This window comes from Pygocentrus nattereri, chromosome 11, assembly GCF_015220715.1.
Source record: "Pygocentrus nattereri isolate fPygNat1 chromosome 11, fPygNat1.pri, whole genome shotgun sequence".
Taxonomy (NCBI): Eukaryota; Metazoa; Chordata; class Actinopteri; order Characiformes; family Serrasalmidae; genus Pygocentrus; species Pygocentrus nattereri.
Genome location: NC_051221.1, coordinates 21,309,519 through 21,331,994, shown reverse-complemented (window position 1 = coordinate 21,331,994; position 22,476 = coordinate 21,309,519). Strand labels below are relative to the sequence as shown.

General features: G+C 38.9%; 3 protein-coding genes across 5 annotated transcripts; all 3 read left to right on the top strand.

Moving 5' to 3' along the window:
* The first annotated feature begins 3,303 nt into the window (after nt 1-3,303).
* On the top strand, nt 3,304-9,773 carry LOC108428825. 3 transcript variants are annotated; one of them, XM_037543038.1, is made up of 5 exons: nt 3,304-3,416; nt 4,431-4,519; nt 5,065-5,151; nt 6,743-6,927; nt 7,111-9,773. In XM_037543038.1, the coding sequence occupies exons 2-5, from the start codon at nt 4,441-4,443 to the stop codon at nt 7,981-7,983; spliced, it is 1,224 nt and encodes a 407-aa protein (XP_037398935.1). In that variant the 5' UTR covers nt 3,304-3,416; nt 4,431-4,440; the 3' UTR covers nt 7,984-9,773. The 3 variants fall into 3 exon arrangements, with proteins under 3 accessions (XP_037398935.1, XP_037398933.1, XP_037398934.1); XM_037543036.1 differs by lacking the exon at nt 3,304-3,416 and adding an exon at nt 3,763-3,840; XM_037543037.1 differs by lacking the exon at nt 3,304-3,416 and adding an exon at nt 3,848-4,036.
* A 1,298-nt stretch (nt 9,774-11,071) lies between these two features.
* LOC108428757 (troponin I, fast skeletal muscle-like) lies at nt 11,072-15,586 on the top strand. The gene is made up of 7 exons (XM_017700012.2): nt 11,072-11,141; nt 12,850-12,882; nt 13,126-13,162; nt 13,364-13,492; nt 14,614-14,703; nt 14,809-14,985; nt 15,212-15,586. Exons 2-7 carry the CDS (start codon nt 12,875-12,877, stop codon nt 15,305-15,307), a joined length of 537 nt encoding a protein of 178 aa, XP_017555501.1. The 5' UTR covers nt 11,072-11,141; nt 12,850-12,874; the 3' UTR covers nt 15,308-15,586.
* Nucleotides 15,587-16,522: 936 nt separating this feature from the next.
* tnni2a.2 (troponin I type 2a (skeletal, fast), tandem duplicate 2) lies at nt 16,523-22,206 on the top strand. The gene is made up of 7 exons (XM_017700013.2): nt 16,523-16,593; nt 18,802-18,831; nt 19,019-19,058; nt 19,177-19,305; nt 19,800-19,889; nt 19,965-20,141; nt 21,876-22,206. Exons 2-7 carry the CDS (start codon nt 18,824-18,826, stop codon nt 21,969-21,971), a joined length of 540 nt encoding a protein of 179 aa, XP_017555502.1. The 5' UTR covers nt 16,523-16,593; nt 18,802-18,823; the 3' UTR covers nt 21,972-22,206.
* The last annotated feature ends 270 nt before the right edge of the window (nt 22,207-22,476 follow it).

The following is a 22,476-nucleotide window of genomic DNA, read 5'->3' as shown; positions in this document are numbered from 1 at the left end:
TTTTATAGAGTGAAAACAGTCACTATTAAGACTTTTATGTATTTTTTCAGTTTTATGAAATTGTACACAAACAGTGAACACTGATACACGGGTGAAAGTTTTAAACTTTTAGACTATATTTTTCACTATGCCCAGATTTTTGCATATATTAATACAGATGATGACTGATTGTCTTTTTGCTATTAAATATATCAGTAACCTTGGTAAACAGAAATCCCACTTACATCTTAATTAAAACTTATTCTGCCTCCATGTTACCTTCTAGTAGGTTCTACAGGAAAGACAGCATAAGCCTGGGGAATGTTCTCCAGTACATTATATGCATTGATTTCTCTGGTGGCAGTACACACACGCAAACAGATTTCTCTGGTGGCAATAATAGATAAGGGTCTGTATGCACAGTGTCAGCACACATCTGGTTTAATTAGGCCATTTTAATGAGAATTCAAGTCCTCTGTGGCCGCACACAGCTACAACATTGACGAAATTTCACACTGATTAACATACAGCCAAGAATAACACATTAAAGTGATGGTAAAAGCAATCACTTATTACTTTAGCTGACATCTTCTAAGCTTTGGAATTGCAAACAATTATGTGGGGCTGATAAAAGTTTGTTGACAAGCAAACTGTGTATTATTTTATGGAAAATAAGTCTTAATTAGGCCATGTGTGTTGGTTGGATACAATTTTTTTTCTTTCTTGGAAGCCCTCCCAATCCTAAGATTTAAGCACTCTACTTTCTGAATGTTGGTCCTAAAGCATTTTTAGCAAAGATCTGCATTTGCTGATCATAAGAGAAACCATGAACACCATGTAAACAATCTCAGCCGCACAGAAAAGGGCACCCTGTAGCATCAGAGCCATCCAGCCGGCGTGACCTTCAAGCCGTTTCTTATCCCTGCTGTGAACACTGCAGAGCTGTGATCCTCAGAGAGGGACAGCACTGATAAATGGACAGCTAAGAGGGCTACTGACAGGCTGACACATGTCCAACTGAACTGCCTGTAGGGGCTGCAGACCAAACCAAAGCTTGGATGATCTACGGAGTAACATGCGTGCTGTCTAGTCTAATCTGTTAGACTTCATTTCAGCCGATCACTGAAAATGACGACTCACATAGATGTAATCTCTCTGCCATATATGGAAAGTTTTTTTCATTTTGTCCTTTGACAGATCTTTGTGTTTCAGCATGACCATAAATTGAAGGAACACACAGAGTGAGGAGTTTTTAATAATCACCTCACCCACTAATTTATGAAGTAAATCTTATTTACATGCTGGTAATCACACTTGTCTGTTCAGAAAACTTGTGTGTGTGTGTGTGTGTGTGTGTGTGTGTGTGTGTGTGTGTGTGTGTGTGTGTGTGTGTGTGTCTGTCTTCATTGTACTCAGGCCTACGAGAGTGGTGGTTTTAAGATATTCACATCTTGTCTGAAGCTGAATGCGAGGGAGCAAGGGACAGCTCTTTGTAATGTAAATCAGACAACCCACTGGTGTGGACTACATCTTCATCTTTATGATGCATCTGTAAGGGTCGATTAGCCCCACGTCTCCTTTACATCATATGCAGTTTGTGATGTAACCTTTCAGTATTTAGTATTAATAAAATCTTCAAATTAAAAAGCAGAGCCTGTCTGTCAACAGCTCAGTTTTAGTTTTAGTTGATCAAATCATTAGTTTAATTTCATATCATTCTCTTATTTACCAGAACCAATGAAGATTTATTTTATCCATCCATTCATCCATCCATCCATCCATCCATCCATCCATCCATCCATTTTCTAAGCCGCTTCTCCGTTAGGGTCGCGGGGGGGTGCTGGAGCCTATCCCAGCAGTCTTTGGGCGGAAGGCAGGATACACCCCGGACAGGTCGCCAGTCCATCGCAGGGCAGACAGACAGACACAGACAGTCACTCACACACTCACACCTAGGGGCAATTTAGCATGTCCAATTGGCCTGACTGCATGTCTTTGGACTGTGGGAGGATTTATTTTAATGATGCAATAATACAAATCTCATTTTTTTATAAATATAAGTGTTTAATGTAAAATATACACATTGTTAAAGTTTAAATACATTCTGTTTACTCCACAGTCCATATGGGAAATAAACTGCGAAAACAATCCGCTGTGAATTCACCGTATTTGTAATGTCGCAAAAACAACAAATTTACATCTACCCACCTATTCAGCCTACAGCAGTCTAAGCTTGCTTGTTCACAATGAAGCTAAAAAACTGTTTTAGCCTGTAGTGCTTTTTAAATGAGGGAATACAATCAGAGCAGAAGTCATTTACATACATATTTTGAAAGGTCACTAATGTAAACAGCCTATTTAAAGGGGAACACCACTGATTTAATAGTTCTACATTATGAAATAGTTGAGATGTAAACAAAGTCATTCAGAGTGGTGTGAAATGTTCTGTTCTAGAAAACCTACTCCGAAGTAGTCTGAACTGTTCACAGTGGTGGTGATAGGAACCAGCTGTCCACCTCTAAAAGCTCCCTCACTGAAAGGTCTTACAAGAAATGGTTATGAATTCACTGCCTGATACCTGAGACAGTTTTGGGATGAGGTTTTGGCTTAAAATTTGAATCAATTTAACTTAATTCATTCATAGTGGAGGGGTACATGCAAGGTTCAGTAAGGCAAAATAGTCCCTAAAGAATATGGCTATTTTATCATCATCAACATTACATATGAAAACTCAGAAGACGCATACAGTTTCACTGCTGGCTTTATAAATAAAATGGCTGTATTGGAATTGTAGACAATGTGAGCCCTGGTTCCTATCACCCTCACTGTAAAGAAATTTTTACAATGAATCTTTAAGTTTCTCTATAATTCATCTTTCCCCATCAGGCCACTCTGAATGACTCTGTTTACATTGCAGTCACTGAATTATGCAGAACAAAATTGGTGGAATTCCCCTTTAATTCTAAGGGTTAAAGATAATAGTCTAATGTTTAGAAAAACAGCTCATTCTTAATAGTCAATAGTTATTCTAATAGTTAGAGAGTATACTGTTAAAATGAATTATGATGCAGACAAATATGGACTTGAGGCAGAAATACAATACAAGCAAAATGCAGGATATGATCCATTTACCTCCACGCATTGTATGTTTACCCTGTGAGCAAATAAGTCGCAGGTAGGATGTGGACTGGATTAGGCTTGAACAGGTTACTGGGGCAGTCACCACCGAGCAGAGCATGACATCATTGTCATGCAGGGTTTCCTGGAAACCCAGAGAGGTTGAAGCAGTCCAATCAAACAGTGATAGGAGGCAGAGGGGCCTCAGAAGTGATTGCACGGTCTGATTGTCCCTAACGCAGATAACAAACAGTGCTAAGCTCCCTCAGCCACCTGACAGCTTTGGTCCACATCATCAGCAAGAAAGCAAATATCACCAGGTAAGTGAGCATCTGTGACTGAAAAACAACTGGAATAGCATGTTTCTTTTCCCCTTGCTCCTCTTATAAGAGAACGTTTTCAACTATGCTTTATAATAAAAAGTAAATGTAAAGAAAAAATAGCAATAAAACGTATTTTACTAAGACTGTACATAATTTCAAAGCGAAATACTCAAATAATATTTCAAGCACATGTACTGGTTTCTGCTAAGCTTATCGTAAAGTGGCTCCAAATTAATATACCGTATCAATTTACACAAGAAATGCATTAGAAAGAGAAGCAGCGCGCGGTAGTCCACTGCAGAGAGCTTACAAACAGGTCGCACTACATTTCCCGTCGTGCTTCCTCGTCGCTTGTGTGAGCTCACGCTTCCACGTGAGCTCCATTCAGCTGAGCGCTGTAAAGGCTGAGTGAATGGCTCGGGTTCGTGCACTAACCTTCTCACTTTAATGGCATTTCCAGCAGATAATGCTTCGTAGTGTGCTCGATATGGTCTTCTTGCGCTGTTCCGCAACCTTCGTAACGTGTTTCTTGGAGTATTTTGCATGCATGGCTCAGGAAATAACGGCAGCTGCATCAGCCAGCCACCCTGCCAGAAATCAGCCAGTTGATGATAAAGGTGCTCTCTCTCTTTCTCTCTCTCTCAAGACAAGGACATTGGTGGTGGAGCTCCGAATGATTTTACCCGAGCCAGCAGATCGCAGTCTGCGGCACTAGATAGTTACGTAAGGATTAGTTGAAATGCAGGAGCAGTAAGACGATGCAGGAGCTGTTTAACGTGATTTTTCTGCTCAGACTTTTCCCAACCGCTCAGTTATGGAATGCAACGTTGCGGGTTGCGGGGGTGTTCCCCTTCCTTACCATCAAGTTAGTTATTGTGTATGCAGAAAGAAGGAAAGAGAGAGAGAGAGAGAGAGAGAGGGGTCCTCTCTAGCTATGCATTACATGTGTACATATATATATATAAATCGCATCACATACAGTACAGAATGTAATTCATGTGTTATCAACAGGAGGCAGAAGATGGAAACCGTGAAAACATGGAACCACGACTTTATTTCACTTAACCATCTGGATAAGAAAATCCACTCAAAACAAAATGGTAAGAGTTTAAACCCTCATTATCAAGCCTAGTATTTGATCAAAAATGGACCAATATGATGAGCGCTATAATGTTGGTTCACCAATGAAGATTTTGGCCTTCTTGATAAATATTATATTTGCATTATCACATATTTCCTTCTATTTCATTGTAATGATGTTTCAGGAAGGATGGCCTTTATGCCTACTTATATGTTTAGAGTTTTATTCTCAACTGCTGTATAGCCATATGTCGGAATTGTGGAGGCTTTGGAAGTTTTTTAAAAGAATAAAAGTTGGTGTATAATGGAAAACACATTTTATTTTGCCGACAAATAATTTTGTTGATTATAAAATAGCATAGGTATTTTTGGTTTGTGTAAATTCCAGTCCCAATACTGTAGGTCATTAAAAAAATCTTGAAAGTGATCTGTAATGCGTTTTAGTGCAGTGCAGAGATTTTGTTTCTAACAACAGTTGAATGCACTTGGAGAAGTGCAGAAAGTAGGCCACTGATAGCTGATGTCTAAGGAACCTCAGTACTTAATTCAACATTTGTCTTTCTAGGCATGATTGCCAAAAATCTCCTCAACACTCTCAAGATCCGCAACCATTTACAGCTCCAGCCCATTTCTCGTTCAGCATGTGCTACTGGTAAGTAATAGCAACCTCTTCATTCAATTCCAGCAATTTCAAATGCATCGTCAAATGCTTTTTTGTATAGCAGAGAAGATGCTACAGAATTATTATGACAGCATTCCTCGTCTTATCGAAAGGAAATCTGATTTCTTTTGTTAATTTTGCTTAGTGAGTCACATGCTGAGGAATTTCTCACATGGTCTGATGGAAGGCCTTAAGAAGTTTTTTATAATTATACTTAGTGATGCACAATATCAAACACAGACAAAGACACACATTTTCCTGTGTTTCTGTATTTACCCATTAAGTCAGTCCATTGTGAATTTGTATATGTGGTTATGTATAGAAAATACCAAGTTACTGAGGAGAGAATTTTTTTTAATTGAGTTTATTTTGTTTAGCTGTTTCACCATTTTTAAAGCTTTGTTCTGTCTCCTAGTAAACAACCAGCTCATTTTGCTTGAAGATGTATGGGCAGTTGTCTTGTGTACTTCCTAGTACAGCACAGGCTGATGTAGAAGAGTGCATAGAGACGAATGCTTTGTGCTGCTGCAGCTATTTGAAATTGCACTCTGTTATCAAATGTGCTTGTCGTCAATCAGCTGAACAATAAAGCGTTTGAGCAGCAGTCTGAAGTGAGATATGTGGGAGTATTAATGCCTGCATCGTGTTGCTGTGGATCAAAAAGACCCTTCAACTCCCTTAATGAGTCTCCTCCTAGGATCTGCACACTGGGTTTTCACTGCCCCTCTGAGACAGGTGGCTCACACACATGCGCTCCAGGTTAGCCTTTTAATTCCCGTCACTAAGGGTCTAGACTGAAACACCTCTCAGAATGAGATGTGGCTCAGCTCAGTTCCTTTATTTTGAAGGAAAATAGTGAATCAGATGGAAATATAGGAAAAATGAGTAAATTAGTTAAAAATTGTATGTGTTTTCACCAGTCCATGGACTCAATTTGCTTTAGCAGTTAAATTGCTATTCCTGTGTTTTTTTTCCATGTAAAACGTGCCCTGGCTTTATAAAGAAAGGCAGAGCTTGATTTAAGAGGGAGCTCTTACTTACTGTGATTTTCCCATTGTGAGACTAATAAATAATTTTATGTTACAAGACCAAGGAAACTTAGTTCAGCTGAAGCACAAATACAGCAACATTTTTTTCCCTGAACTTTTACAAATTACTTTAATGTAGGTTCCTGAACATATTTCTTCCTCATGAGGCGTAATGCAACATTTGTAGGTTCTTGAGCAATTCCCTGTTCTCAGACATGCTGTGGTAAAAGCCATTTAGCTGGCTCATGTTAAGAAGACATAATTCTTGGATGGAATCTGTGTAACTAGCTGTCTACAGTTACCTGATTATTGTGAGAATTTGAGTAAACCTTCAAGGCAACAAGTCATTTGCAGCTGCATTCAGTGTTAAAAATATTTGTCTTTTGAAATTGTTGCAGGCCCAACCAACCAAAGTGCTGCCTACAGCAATACAGGGAGAGTCACTTAGGGACACTGGCTATTTTTTGCCTGTCTGATCGACTGTCAGACAAAGAAGATAAGCAGTAGTAAACAAGTTATCCTTCTTGTTATTTTCCCTGTCTTACCTGTGTCAGGATCCTGTCCAGATCTGATCATGAGTAGGAATGAGCAGACTGACTCACGACTGGTCCCCATGGCACTGACCCCACAGCTGCCACCCAGAACCCACCGCCCCCTCTGCCTTTCAGTGTCCTCTGACAGCAATGGCCGCTTTAAAGCTCTGGAGACACAGGAATGGAAGAACAACCTCAAAGCTCAGGTATGGGCAGTGGGTCTACATCTCTGGTGTGTTGCACCAAAGTTCATCCAGCCAGTGCACCACACATGTCTTTATTATTTCAATATGTTCAATACTGAATCAAAATGGTTAAATATGACATGTGGAGCACTATGATTGGAGACAGCTTCATCAGCTATGTTTGTGTATGTGCTTGCTCTGCAGATGGAGCAGGCCCACAGTGCTGGGGCTGCCAGCAGCACAGGTTCTTTGGAGAGGGCATCGCTCTTCTGTGCTTCTGGCTCCACCACCACCTCCAGCTCGGGCCTCTCCAGCCCTGTGGAACTGCTCACGAAGAGCAAGTCGTCAAGCCGCTTCTCTCTCTTTTCCCCACCATGGAACAGTAGCTCAGAGTCTGATTCCAACCCCCCATCTCGCTCTGGCTCCAAGAAACTGCGCAACTACAGCCGCAGGGCAGGACCTGGTGGGCTCAAGACTGGACCTGAGACCCCGGAGCCCAAACAGAGCGGCCCAGAGCACTTCCAGTACTCAGAGCCCGTTATCTCCAAGGTGACCGACTACATTTATGTGGGGAACCTGAACGCAGCCTACAGCGGCCGAACACTCTGCCGCAACAACATTGACAGCATCATTGACATGAGTAGCCTGCCGGGGGAAACTTGCTTAAGCTTGATTCCCTGCACTTGCTCACGGGGGGCCAAGCACAGTTGGTCTCGACTTAAGGTGGACATAAACGAGCTGCCAGATATGGCACGGGATGGCCTGGCCTTACGCCAACGCTGCTTTGAGGATATCAATGAGTGCATTGATGCCTCCACAGAGAAGAGGAAACGTGTGCTGGTGCACTGCCGCGATGGCTTCTCACTTGCCCCTACCTGTGTCATCCAGTACCTCATGATCAAGCAGAACATGAGGCTGATCACTGCCTATGAGCTGCTGAGAGCCAAGCACCCAGTCAACATTCGCGAGTGCCACCAGAATGTACTGGTGAGCCTGGAGAGGGCACTGCGGCCTGGGGGAAACACGGACCCTGAATGCTTCAAACAGGCCATCTCACGCAAAGTGGCATGGACCTAACTGTACCATAATACACTTCATGTTTATGTTCTGGCTTTTATCTAATACATTTGTTTTCTTCTGTGATAGGTGAAAGGCAACATTTTTGCATCAAAGAGTCAGCTACAAGCCTGGAAAAAACTTCTAGCTGTGACAATATATATATTTTTTTTAATCGGTGCACTGGCCAGTTAAAAAAGCTTGAGAATTTAATTCGGTTCTCTTCCAGACTTAACCTGAGGGGAAAAAATGCCGAAGAAGTAATGCACTGTATAGCTGCTAAACATGGGGGGCTTTCTGAGGGTATGTCTCCTGTGGTTAATGATTGGACTCTCAGTTTGATGCTGAAGTCTTGTGTGTGTGAGTGAGGGGCTGCAGCCATAGGACTCTGCTATAAAATTATGTTTCAGGGGAACATGAAAGGAAATCTCAGGAGACCCAATGATGTCAAACATGGCTACATGATGAAGCTGACCAGAGATGAGGTCGACTACTACACAAACATGTTCCACTTCTCCAACTGGACTACCTGTGAATAATGGTCACTGACTTTACTATTGAGTGTCAGTGTAGTGAGGTCATTGGCTGTTACCATTGTAAACATAAACACACAAACTTTGCTTGCAGTTTAATAGTCTGAAACATATTGAAATCTCTGCATTTTCCAGAGTCCTTGGACGTTCTAAACAGTATGTAGGTAGGAGTTGTCCTCCATGAGGAATCCAGTCACTTACCAGCTGTGTTCTCCAGTCATGTGAAAAATCATCTTTGGACGAAAATAGCCTTGGAGCTTGAAGTGCAGCCTATCGTTGTATTGTTGTTTGTGCAGTAAATCTGGAACTGACCCATCTGTATCTTTGATGGATTGTCAGCATTAGTGTTAATGAATTTGATAGACTTGTGAAGCAGTGTCCAACTGCAAAGACCTTGGATTGCACTAAGTTGTGTAGAAACTGCACAAGTGAAATGCTCATTAGATGACACCCAATTTCTTTTGGTTCTTCATTGCTCAGCACAAATAGATTCATTATTTTTTGGATTAATATGGTATATAGTTCTTGTGTTCTGATTGATTGCTATTGTATTTTCCTTATCCATTTAGGATAGGAAAAAAAACCCTCAGAACTATGTGGTATTGCTTATACTTGTCAGCAGTGCTTATTATATTTTGATATTTAGTGAGCAGTGTGATGAGGAGAGAAGCTCCTGAGTTTTTGGTGCCTTTGTTTAAAATCGTCCCGTGTGATTGTATTGTGACATTCACACACTATGTATGCAGTTGTCAGGCACTGACAAATTGTTTTTTACGCTCTGAAATGTTCTGTATAAACGCTACCTTTTGTTGTACTGTGAGTAACGCATTGTGATGTATGGTAGAGCACAATTCTGTTCAGTTATGTAAAGGTTTTGTTGCAGTGGCCATTCTGTGCACAGTGGCAGTATTTTCAATCAGTGTGGTGATGGCTAGTGCATCTCAGTCTGAGTGGTCATTTCTTAGTCCCTACAGGTCTGATGTTCATTAAAAACATTAACAAAATTTAAAACTATATTGAGCTTAACTAGAATGATTTCTGTTGCTGTATATTTCTAATGGATGCTACTTTTAAGGTCTAACTTGATCTCAGGTGAACTTTATTGGCTTAGACTATAATGCTCTCTGTTTAAGTTAGATACCAGAATAATGTGACTATGTATTTTCTGTGTCATGTTTTTAAAGTCTTATGCATTTGTATATGTAGATATTAAAGAAAAAAAAAATTCACTTGTGACTCTTTGTACTTAAACAGTAATTAAAATACTTACTACAGGAAGCTGTGATGCTTCAAGTAATTAATCATTAGTGGGTTGTTCTCATGCCTTTTTTTTCTGTTACATTGACCTTAAAGGTAACTGCAGACAAGATATCAGCACTTCATTATTTATTCGTAACAGCTTGCCTCTCTAAGGAAACAGCTAAAGTGTCTCTGTTAAGAGTCGTCACTCAACAGTTTAAACCTCTGACCAATCCAACTAAAGCTTTTCCCCTCTCCATTACGCACACTGCATGTGTGCACTTGTATGTGCATAGGTTATAATAACTCAGGCTTCACTCCCATAATACCCTTCAGAATTCTTGCTGAGTATACCATTTCCACTAATGCTTCTGTTCTTCCAATTGGTCTAGAAACCCCTAACATCTTTTCTTCCCTATCCATTTAACACTGATGGAATGGTGAGGTATCAGTTTTCTTGTCTACTAGTGATGGCATATGGGAACAGCTTTCAAGCTCAAATATTTCTTCCTGTGGGGTAGTAGACTGTTTGAATTGTCTGAGCATGATAGCCTACTTTTAAATGCTCATCTTGAGTAAAGTGCTTCAATTAAAAATATATTTTAAAGCTTAGTAATTTTGGTGGCAAAAAATTGGCTAATACTCAAGGTTTCAATATCAGCATCAGAAACATAAAGGTATCATGCTGTCTATGCTGTCTTCATGTCTGGACCACCAGAAGCCTAGAAAATCAGAAGAACATTAAATTTGCTACATGCTTGAGAAAGGTGCATGTGTGTTGTGGTGGGTTGCTTGAATCAGCTCCCTAGGTTGTTTCCTTTGCTGCATCAGGCTCTTAGTTTCCATTCCATTACATCCACATTCGTCCTCTCCTCAGCTCTTGTTTCTGCAGTTGGATTCCCTCCTGCTGGTCCCCCAAGTCCCTAGTGCTCCACCACATCAATGACTGCTCTGCACCTGCTGCACTGTTTACTTTAGCAGTGTCCCAACTTCACCACCCGAAGTTGCTGCAGCTCAACTCTTCTTCTCTCAGAACCAGCAAGAACACCAGACCTGTAGCAATAAAGCAACTTTTACCAGCCCTAGTAGGCCCAGTGTGGCCCCACCCTCACCATAAGAGGCATTCAGTTTGTGTGAATAATTAAAAATAAGAATCACAATCTTAAAGGAAGGGTTATTTATATTGATGGGGTGAAGGGAGGAGTTGGGGCTAAGATATAATGTTTCAGGTGCTTGCTAGCCCATTGGCCTCGGAGTGAAACTACATCCATAAAGAGAAAGATGGGATTTCCTTGGCCATTGGGGAATGCAATATATACCTTCACATAATGCCAGCTGCCTGCAGCGCTCCCAGTCTTCCCCCATTCTCCCGGCTGTGCGCTCCACTCCACCTCCTTCTACACATAGGTGAGAGCCTCCTTTCCATTTTTTGCTCCGTCCAAGCCCTAGTCCTACATTTGACCTTTTGGATTAGCACCTTGGCAGTGGGAACTGTCCTGTCTGATCTATTGTGCACAGGAGGAAGATAATGTGTTGAAGTTGTCCTTTGCTGTAAACAGATGTTCTTGGTGTCTGTGTGGCACTATTTGTTGGCTGCTATGTTTGTAAAGAGGCTTGCATGTGTGAAGCTGGCTTGGAGAACTGTTATTTTGTCACACATTTAATATTTAATTATTTGCAAATCTGACCATATTTGCATTTATAGAATTATATATGCCATACATAGATGACATTCCTTATATTTACTGCAAGGCTCAAATGGCTGTAGTGAGAGATATATCCATATGTCATCTCTGCTGGTTGATAGATTGTGTGCTGAAATGACTTGCTGAACCTAAATTACTCACAGTGAGGTGCTCTGAAAAGTAATATGGCCATGTTTATCTTCTTGTCACTGTGAAATTCTTGATATGTAAATGTTGGGTTTTAGATAGAACTCCAGATCCGTATGGAATGTTAAAAGTGCTACAAAGACATCAGAATCCATAGGTCGAGGCAGAGGTGTGTGCAAAGGGATTTGTGAGAGTGAAAACGAAGATTACAGAAGATTAGCTCACATTATCACCATTCTAATATCAGTAAACACTTACGACATGGCATTGTCATGTGCATTGTGCTGGCTAGATTCTTTCCCTTGGGGCACTGTGAGAGAGGTGATGATTTTTTTTCTCTGCACATTACATATTTGGATCATGGAGAGATGTTTTTTCTAGTCTTTTTACATTTATTTTACTTTTGTTCATGGCCTACTTTCTCAGTTTCCTTTCATATATGACACATTTTTCATATTTGGTTTTGTCTTTTTTGACATCAGGAATCTTTCTTCTATGTTTGAAATGATTAAAAATGATTGCTTAGTGGAAAGCTGAATGAAATGTGATTATATTGCACTGCACCAAGGCTTGCAATGGCTTATTGTATAAATTCTTAGTTTAAGCTACTTTCTGATCTATATGCTGTAATGTCTTCACCATGTCAGGACTGTTCTAGAAGGCTGGGTGGGCATAAACTAAGGAGGTGTCATGTTTTTTGATAATCATCCAGTGACAAGCTTCCTATAACAGAGACCCACAAGCCAGTCAGCTGAAGAACTTCACCCCCACCCAAATATAGCCACTGATTCTCTTAAGCTGATTTGCTCCCCATACCCTCAGTCTCAGCCACCCCTCCAAACCTCAAACCTCAGCCCCCAGCCCTGGCCCCTTGTCTTTGCCCTGACACCACCACAGCCATTTTCCACTATTACAACATGAAGATTTGGGATAATTCAGTAACAATTAAGAAATTAATTAATAAGCTATTTTTAATGACTGATCGCTCCCTCTTGTTTTTTTTCATGATGTGAAAAGGTGCCTCAGTCTGTGGGAAGTTGCCTCAAGAACTATATAGGTTTTTGGTCCAGAGTGTTATGCAACATTTTAATAAGGCTTGATGGCTTGCTGTTACACGTTGTCTCATCAAAGCTACCTTTCTGTACTGTCTTTTTCAGTACATTATCGTACATGATCAAATTGTAAGTCGCTCTGGACAAGAGCGTCAGCCAAATGCCATAAATGTAAATGTAAATGTATTTCTTTACATATTAGAACTCACTGCATGTTCTTTTATACCGCAGGGTGTGAAAACAAAACTCAGCCAAGATGTCGGAGTAAGTAAACCCTTATGTTGTTCTAAGTGTGCTTTACAGTTCCCTCAGTTCATTTAAAAAACAGTGGTTGCATGTTTGTAATAGGATTTCACACAGCAAATTCGCAAGGGTTTTCATTAGCCTGTGTGCGTGTGTAAGTGGAAATAATACAGGCAATGTCCGAGTTGTCACTGTGTATGTGTAAAACATGATGTGCCTGGTATTCTCATGGATTTCCTCTTCATTCCAATGCAAACTCTTAAGGAAAAAGATGTCATCGAGTCGCAAGCATCATCTGAAGGTATATTCATTTCTCTCTCCATTCATTCATTCATTCATTCATTCATTCATTCATTCATTCATTCATTCATTCGTTATTCATTTGCTCGCTTTCATATTATCAAGAGATTTACAATTGTTTGCTTTGTGGTGCATGCGTTTGCTACTTTTTATTGTACTGTCTAGCTTTTCTGGGAACTAATTCAGTCTGTCTGTCCTGCAGAGCTTGATGCTCTCCATTGCTAAAGGTTTACTGGAGGTGGAAGCAAAGGAGAAAGAGTCGGAAAGAACACGATACATGGCAGACATATGCCCTCCTTTATCCTTGCCAGGAGGTGTGCAAGCTTTACAGGTACTGATCTGAACACACACAAATAAAACATAAGCGAGTAGATCAAGAATACAGGTTACTGTGGTTAATTGTGTCCTTTTATGTTACACTTATCCAATTTTAGAATACTGACATTAGAATGTTAGACAACATGTGATCTGGTATTATTTTTATTATGCCACACACAGTGCTGTGCAAAAGCGAAAGACCACTGCTCAGTCAAAATGTCCATATTGTACAATTTATTATTTTTTCTGTAGATATTTTTAAGGACACTAGAAAGCCAAAGCAAATAAGTTGGATAAGAGTAGACATTTCCAAAACTGGAGTTAAATATATTAAAATATATGATGACTCCTAACAAGACCAGACAGACCACCACAACTGTCACCATCATATAAACAGGAATAATATCTTTCATCTTTGAGAGAGACGAGAAAATCAAGCTCCACCCTTGCTTGCTAAAAAATCCACAGATGTTTCTGTCCATCCTTCCGCTGTGAGAAGACATCTCAGCGCTCTGAGTATGAAAGGATGTGTAGCTATCAAGAAGCTGTTAGTGAGAACAGGAAGTAGACAAGAAAAGGAATTTGCACTGAACACTGAAACTGTGAAAAGGTGCGGTAAGGTTTTACAAATTTGGAATTGGGATTACTTGGATTGGCACCAACTTCAACCAACTTCTAAGATTAAACGTCAGAGGACCAGGATAAAAAAATATCCCTATAGATTTATTTGGAAAACTCAAATAAAGTTTCCTAAAAAGAATGGAAACTGTAATATAAATAAAATTTGAACACACTACACACTGACACAAATTATATATATTGGTGTTGAGGCTTCTACACAATTTTCTGTTTAAATGCAGTGGAACATACTATATAAGAAATACAGACATGCTTGTTAGACTTTTTGCATAAAGATTTTTTTGCTGATCATATAATGTGTAATGAAAAACTATATTTAAAATAGAAGTATTTTATTTTCACTAGTGCTCTCACACTTTTGAACACCACTGTATATGTTTACTGCTTTTGACGGGAAATTAAATAAATGAAAGGGCTCTGACATTTGTACAGTACTGTATGTAGATGAGACATTCCTGTTTTCTGTAATATGAAGTGGAAATGATATGTATGCAGGAACTATGCAGAGAGCTTCATCATAAGATTGATGTGACTGACGAGGAGAGATATGATTTGGCGAGTAAAGTCGACAAAAGCTCAAAGGAGGTACAGCCAAGATCTTATTCATGAGCAAACTGTGAACTCACCTCAATGTGTAATATTCATGACTTGATTTGCTGTTGATATGGTTGATATTCTGGTCCACTCCAGATTGAAGACCTGAAAATTAAAGTTCAGGACCTGAAGGGCAAGTTTAAGAAGCCAGCTTTGAGGAAAGTACGTCTCTCTGCTGATCAAATGCTTCAGGCTCTGCTGGGCTCCAAGCACAAGGTGTCTCTGGATCTGAGAGCCAACCTGAAACAAGTGAAGAAGGAAGTCAAGGAGGAGGTGGGTGCTAGATATCTGATATTTACAACATTTTCATCATTAAACTTCACTTTCTCTTGACTTTGGCCTTTTGTAAACCCCCTATATGTCTTTATAGCAATGGCAGGTACCATTTACCCATCATTCACGTCACTTCAAGTCTCATAAATTGCCAGTGACAAATGTGATGAGCCCAATTCCCATATTTATTGGACATGATATGATGGTATCTCTCTGTATGTCACAGGATAAGGAGCTGCGTGATGTTGGCGACTGGCGCAAGAACATCGAAGACAAGGCTGGTATGGATGGCAGGAAGAAGATGTTTGAGTCTGAGGCTTAAATTTTCAGATTTAATCTACTCCTCAGTGCTTTTGTGGATTCACTGTTGTGGCCTGCTGCTAGATACTCAGAATGAAAACATCAAGTTTAATTTAGCAAATGGACATAATCATTGGTAAGTGATGTAGGAAAGGTACAAGCAAAACTGCAATTCTTTTCTGTTAAAAGTTTAGAATTCTAAATCTTCAGTCATATTCTGTCTGCTTATAAAGGACTTCACACACAACATATGTTTTAAGTATTTTTGCAATGTGTGAATAAACAATGTAAATGGAAAGTACTTGTACTACTTGTGTCTTAATTTATATTGAAATCCATGTTAATGTATAAAAACATCATCATTATTTTCATATATTTTTTCCATCCGAGGCTACAAGGGGTTTACCACATGTTCCTAATTCTTCTCTTTTTGAATTACAAAGCATAACATATGGCATTCATTCATGTTTGAGGGAGTTATTTGCTCAGAGCTCTGACAAAATAGCCATATATAAACCCACATCTAAAAGCCATATAAAAGCACTTACTGAAAGTAATGAAATAGCGGAGCCAAAAAAACTGCGTAAACAGAGTAAAAAAATGTGCAAAACTGATGTTTATTCCTGTTTAACACAGATTATGTATCATTACATATCTTTACATATGTAATGACTGTATAATTCTTCTGAATTCCAGTAAAAGGTAAGACTTTTCTTTACTGAAACAATGCAAAGTTAGTCCCTGTTGTGATGATACTGTTTTTAACTCCATTTTAATGTTTTGCAAGATGACTCATTATGACTAAAAGGATGGATGACCATTCTGGACATTTCACTCCCCTTCTCTTCAGACAGGATCATCTGGTAATAAGGTAAGAGAAGTCAGTCTGTATGATTATTCAGTATAAATAATAATAAAAATAAACATAATTTCCCGTGAACTTGTATGATTTTACAGTTTGCCCTATGTTCATTGGTGTTTATTTGTTAATTTCTATGGCTGCTGCTGGACCCTTTATCACCAAGCAGGACCAAAGCGCCTGCTAAATACAAGATAATAAAGCCTGAACAACTATCTTGAAGGATGGGTTATTTATATTGGAGGAGCAGGGAAGGAAGCCATAGTGCTGTATTTCATGACCTTGTCAGCTCATTGGTTTGGTCAGTAATCCATTTCCATAAAGAGAAAGGCAGGATTTACAGAGCGATCAGAGAATGCAATATATACCTTCTTTACACTTCAGATGTGTCTCTGCCCAAGAGTCACCCATCTTCAAGAGAAAGCCTCGTTCCTCCTTCTGTCTGTGAGGTGAGAGCTATTCCTTCCTTTATTCTGTCAGGTTGTCAGGTTAAGAAACACAGTAATTGTTTGTGAAAATGTGTTCATTATATTTGCTGGTCTTAGTACTTGTAATACTACAGAGTGGTAGAGTTTTTAAGTGATTTTTTTAAATCAAACAATGTTTGGGTGCACAGCACCATCAATGCACAGATTGGCTTATGTGCATATATGTGTTGTTTTTTTGAAACATAATTTTCAAAAAAAAAACTGATTTTTGAAACATAACTTTATTGGTGGGATGAAACATCTATGGAACTATTTGACTACTTTAGTGAACAGTGGTCAGGGAGGGCTATAGCGTATGTCACTACAGCATGATATATGAACTGATGATGTGACACTTGAAAGGCAATACCACCTACACCAATAAATTTTGAAAACGATACTCCAATGTTTTTCTTCTTGTCAACACCTACTGTCAGTCTTGTGTAATTGCTAGTTTACTATAGTGTCTCATTCTAATTATTTGCTTTTAAACACAATGCCAACATGAAAGGAAAGTGGTATGTATAATGTAGTGAATGTTCATTAAGCCAACTAGTTGCCAGTACAGCTGCCTGAGTTTTGTAAGCTGTCCTTATTTTTAAGCTATGTCTATATTGTAATAGTTTTATTTTTTATTTTATGACGTCTTTATGTTCCTCAGCCTACCTTAAGGCTCCTAAGAATAGCCTCTATCTTCTTAGAATGGAGTGAAAGGCTTTATATAGTCTCGCAACTGTCTTCGCAGCTTTCTAAGCATGTAGTTAAGGAATGAGGTGAGCGTTTGACGGCACTAAAGCAGTCAATTAGTAACTCGGTCATCACTTAGCCAGTCTGTCTGCTGCACTCAACTCAAGCTGGATAAAGAAATTCTGGTAATGGTACACAGCTGTGAAGGGAATAAAGGACATGTTGTTATTTCAGAACTGTGCTCTAACGTCTTGGCCATCTTTGGGATGTTCCATAAGGCTAGCTTGTCTCTTGGGCTTATCTACCAGTTGTGGTATCATGTTGCACTGACCTCTCTGAGAAAAGCCTATGATGTCGGTCAAGGAGGGATTTGAGAGCAGACAGCCTACTCAGATTTAGAATCACTGCTTTGGTCATTTGTATGTGACATTTAACGCTATAATTTGTTCAAGGTTAGATTGTCTTGAATATACTGTTCACTATTCATTAGAAGTACACTTCTTAAGATTTTATGATTTTTATGTTCTGTGATCAAATTCATTTTACATTCAGAATTCAGAAATGTCATCACTACACTGACTAGCAAATTGGTATGTGCAGAAATCTTCACATTCATTTATTTAATTTCCAGTCAAAAAGGCCATAAAGTACAAGCTTTAATACAAATACAAAGCAGCAGAAAACCAGTTTAACAGAAATTGAAACAGAAGATACATTTGTTTTTCAGTATTTTGTGTGTGTCTCCCTTTTGCATATATCACAGCTCCCTTTCTTGATGAGTGACTTGACTTTTTTCAAAGAAATGCACAGGAAAGTTTTCCCACACCTCCAAAGTTTAATCTTGGAAGTTGATTGCGTTTTCTGCTTCTCATGATAGAAGTAATCCCAAACTCATTCAAAGATGATGAAGTCTGGGCTCTGGGTGACCTGTTTGTTGTTTTGAGAACATCAGCAGCTTCTTTGTTCGATCTGCAAATTTCATTTTTTTTGTCCATTTTCATTTCTCAGTCACAGCTTCCTGACAGCTACCTCTTCTTTCAGATCCATAGCATTCAGTCATCTTCTCACAGTGGAAGGATGAACAGAAACACGTGTGGATTTTTCCATATCTGAAGCAAGATTGGAGCTTGTTTTTCTCCTCTCTCTCAAAGATAAAAGCTTTACCTACTGTCTATCTGGTGGTGCCTCATCAGGTCTTGCACAGGTGTTCTGTCATCTTTTAATATTTCTTTGAACTCCAGTTCTGGAAACTCCTGTTTTTCATATATTTTTCTTTCTTGGACTTTCCCCTTGCTTATTAAGTCTAATTTCCTCAGACATATCTCCTGAAAAATTAATAACGTGCACTTAATGGCCATGTAGAAATTAAATACATGAAGCGTGGTCAGTGACTTTTACACAGCACTGTACCTTCCTCAAAACTTTTATTCTTGACTAACAGAAAACTCAGAGTAATATGTCATAAACATTTATGTGGTTCCTTCTTTGTGTTACTGTCACCAGGAAATAAAGACAAACAGCCAGCATGACTGAGTAAGTAGACCTGAGCCTGATCATTTGCTAATAATTAGCCCTTAATTTATGATTATGTAACTACTAGAATTACTAGAACTACGAGAAAGTAAATCTAATGTAGATATTTGTTGAAAAGTTTAAAGTTGTTTAACTAAATAATAAATGGAATGAATAAACACTGAACACCTTTTTTTGTTTATATTAGAAGCAAAAGGATGTCCATGAGTCGAAAACACAACCTGAAGGTAAAAGAAGACAAATAATACATAATGATCCAGTGATAATGTAGAATATGTGCTAAAAACCAACCCTACACAGGAATGAATCAAAACTCTTAATGTACTTTCCTATATCTGCCTGCAGAGCTTAATGCTCCAGGTAGCAAAAGATTTGCTAGAGGCTGAGGAGATAGAGAAAGTGCAGGAGAGGAAGAGATACATGGAAGAGCAATGCCCTCCGCTTTCTTTGCCCAGCAGCAAGGACGAATTACAGGTAAAACCCATAGCAACTTTATCAATGGATCAGGAAGCCTTGTCACTAACTCACTATGACCTTATTTGTGTTTACTGATATGCTAGTATGTCCAAATATATCCAGACACCCCTTCTAATTAGTGAATTCAGCTACATTAAGGTGCACCTATTACCATTGCTGACACCATCAAATACCTTCAGAATGAGTTGTAAGGTTTCTAATCTAGCTAATCATCCAACATCAGCACTTGACCTCATTAATGTTCTTAATCTCACAGCAATATTCCAACATCCAGTATAGTGTAAAGCCTTCCCAGAAGAGTAGAGGCTGTTAATGCAGCAGGTGTCTACAAACTTTTGAACGTCTAGTCTACAAAGACTAAGCAAGATGCATGAATTCATAAATTTAGTCAAAGCACCATTCATATCATTAACTGGTCTGATTTTCACTATAGCTGAGATTTAAATGCTAACAGCTGGTCTTACTATAAGTATACATGTTTATATCATCAGGCACTCTGCAGAGAACTTCATGAAAAGATTTGTGTTATTGATGAGGAGAGGTACAATCTTGAACACAAGGCCAACATGGTTGTTGATGAGGTAAGCTTTCCCTTGCCTGTCACTTTCCTAATGTACCACTGAGACACTTGTTTACTAGATTTTCTCTGTCTCCAGGTTAAGGACTTGAATATAAAGATTGTGGATCTCAAGGGTAAGTTCAAGAAACCTCCTCTGAAGAAAGTGCGCATGTCAGCTGATGCTATGCTTCAGGCTCTGCTGGGCTCCAAGCACAAGGTGAACCTGGACCTGAGAGCCAACCTGAAACAAGTGAAGAAAGAAGTCAAAGAGGAGGTGTGTCTTTTTTTTTTTTTACCGATTATACTCAGTCTGTTTTAAAAACTCCCCCACACATGAATTTTAGCTCAAATAAGAAGTTTATCCTGAAAAGTTCTCTCCGTGGCTCTGGGTGTGTGTGCTAACAGAAATAAATGTGGTGAATTCAAGGGTGTCAGTTCTGGGGAGATGGGGATGCATTACACTGAGGTCCGTGACGCAGGCCAGGAGACCTACAGCAACCAGACCCTCTTACATTTTTATTGGACCCATGACTCACAGAAAGATCCAATTTCTTAACAAAATACCTCACCACTTAGCTTCCATCAACACGCAGGTGGCACTGACATCTATTTATCTGCCTCTTCTTCAGGAGCTTATACATGCAAAATGTTTCAAACAAATCCTTCACAACCTGCAATGTTATGAGAGACGTTTGTACAACATCAGTATGAAAACTTTGTCCTATGGGGAGAGTTAATTTATTGTCCTATGTACACTACATGTATATGAGAAGTAGTATGATTACAGGATAAATATATTGTGATACCTCATTGGGGGTATGAGCTGGAAAGCTCCATCATGTTCATTTCTTATCAGTTGTTGTATCAGTTAGCTAGGTGGTTAACTAACACCAGCTAAATAAGCAATGTGGCTAAATGAGCAAATTAAAAACGTCCAAATGTGATCCTACTAGCTAATCGATTAACTGTATTCCCTAAACTCAGTTGTTTTGCATAGGTGACTTTAGCAAGAGAATTTAGCTTACATTAACACTCGGTTAATGTAAGTAACTGCTAATAAAAAGCACTTTATTTTAAATTAATTGGTCTCATTTCAAATAGTAATGTATTGCTGCATTTTGTAGCCTACCTTTTACCACCATAATGCCATCATAGCCAAGCTACTTAGCCCTCTACATCGCTTATTGCTGAATATGAACACACAGGTAAAACATGAATTTTGATTAGTTTGCCCACATTCATCAGCTACACTGATTGGCTTATGCAGACAGACCCTTACTACCCTTACCACATCAATTTATCACGCATTTTTCAAGAGGGATCCCTTTACTTTTAAAAAAAATCCCCAACATACAAAATACAGCAACACCACCACAACATTTTTTTATTTAGGTAATTAAACTGTTTAAAAATTTGTACATAGTCTTCAACTACATTATTTATTTTTATATTAGAATCAAATGTCATTTGCATTTAAGTATAAGTCTTTAGATAAAAATGCATTTAAGATTATTCAGTTAGCATATTAAATAATTTAAATAATGGTAGCTGCTTTATATCTGATGTTTCATATTACTATCACAATCACCGCCACCTTACTATATTCTTAAGTACTTAAATCTCGTGTACATACTGTAAATTCTCTATATTGTCTTAAATTATTAGTAAAGTGTTTATTTTTACATAAATGGCTGCAACTGTAACAATTGCGATTTCCCCCTGGGATCAATGAAGGAATCTGAATCTGAATATTAGATGCAAGTCGGAACTAAACTATGTAGGGAAGTTCTAGAATGTTCTCCCTCCTTCCCATTGTTCTAGAGAGTTCCTCCCCTTTAGCACTAGTTCATTTGATTGATCAGTTCTGTCTCTAAGATAACTTTAGAAAGTTGGTGTTTGTTATGCTTTGGCCTTTAGATACTCGTTCTTTGCTGGTTAGCTGTTCTGAATCTATTTTATTTTGCTGTGGTCCTACCTACCTGTAATCATTTCTTTCTGTTCTTTGCAGGATAAGGAACTGCGCGATGTTGGTGACTGGCGTAAGAGCATTGAGGACAAAGCTGGCATGGGTGGACGGAAAAAGATGTTTGAGTCAGAGGCTTAAGCGCAAGGACCAGAGCCATTGATTTCCTGTTATTTTAATATTCACAGGTCAACTACACCATGAACTGTTCCCATTTGTCTTCAGACAGATGTTTTAGCCTCTGTACAAGCCTAAATTGCATTACCATTTGAATCCAGCAGTTCTTTTCATGACACTCCTTTTTAAAATGAGCCCAAGGATGATGTGATTTTTCGTAGCCAAATAAACATTCTCTTCTATGATTATGAAAAAATAATAGTGAGCGTTTTCACTGCCATGCGCTAAATGCAACAGGAGATTTAACAGTACTTCAGCATGTCTCAAAATCCATTTTGCTTGTTTGGTTGATGGTCGTTGGTTTTGTGAGAAAGGTAAGTTCCACATCCACCATCTTCTTTCTGAAACATCTGTGATCAGTTTAGTGTATCATTTAAAGCTTTTCCCCCCATTTTTATACAGATTCAGACCAGGTTTCTTCATGCTCACACAACTTTTTCAGCTTACCAGAGGTGAGTAATACATCTAC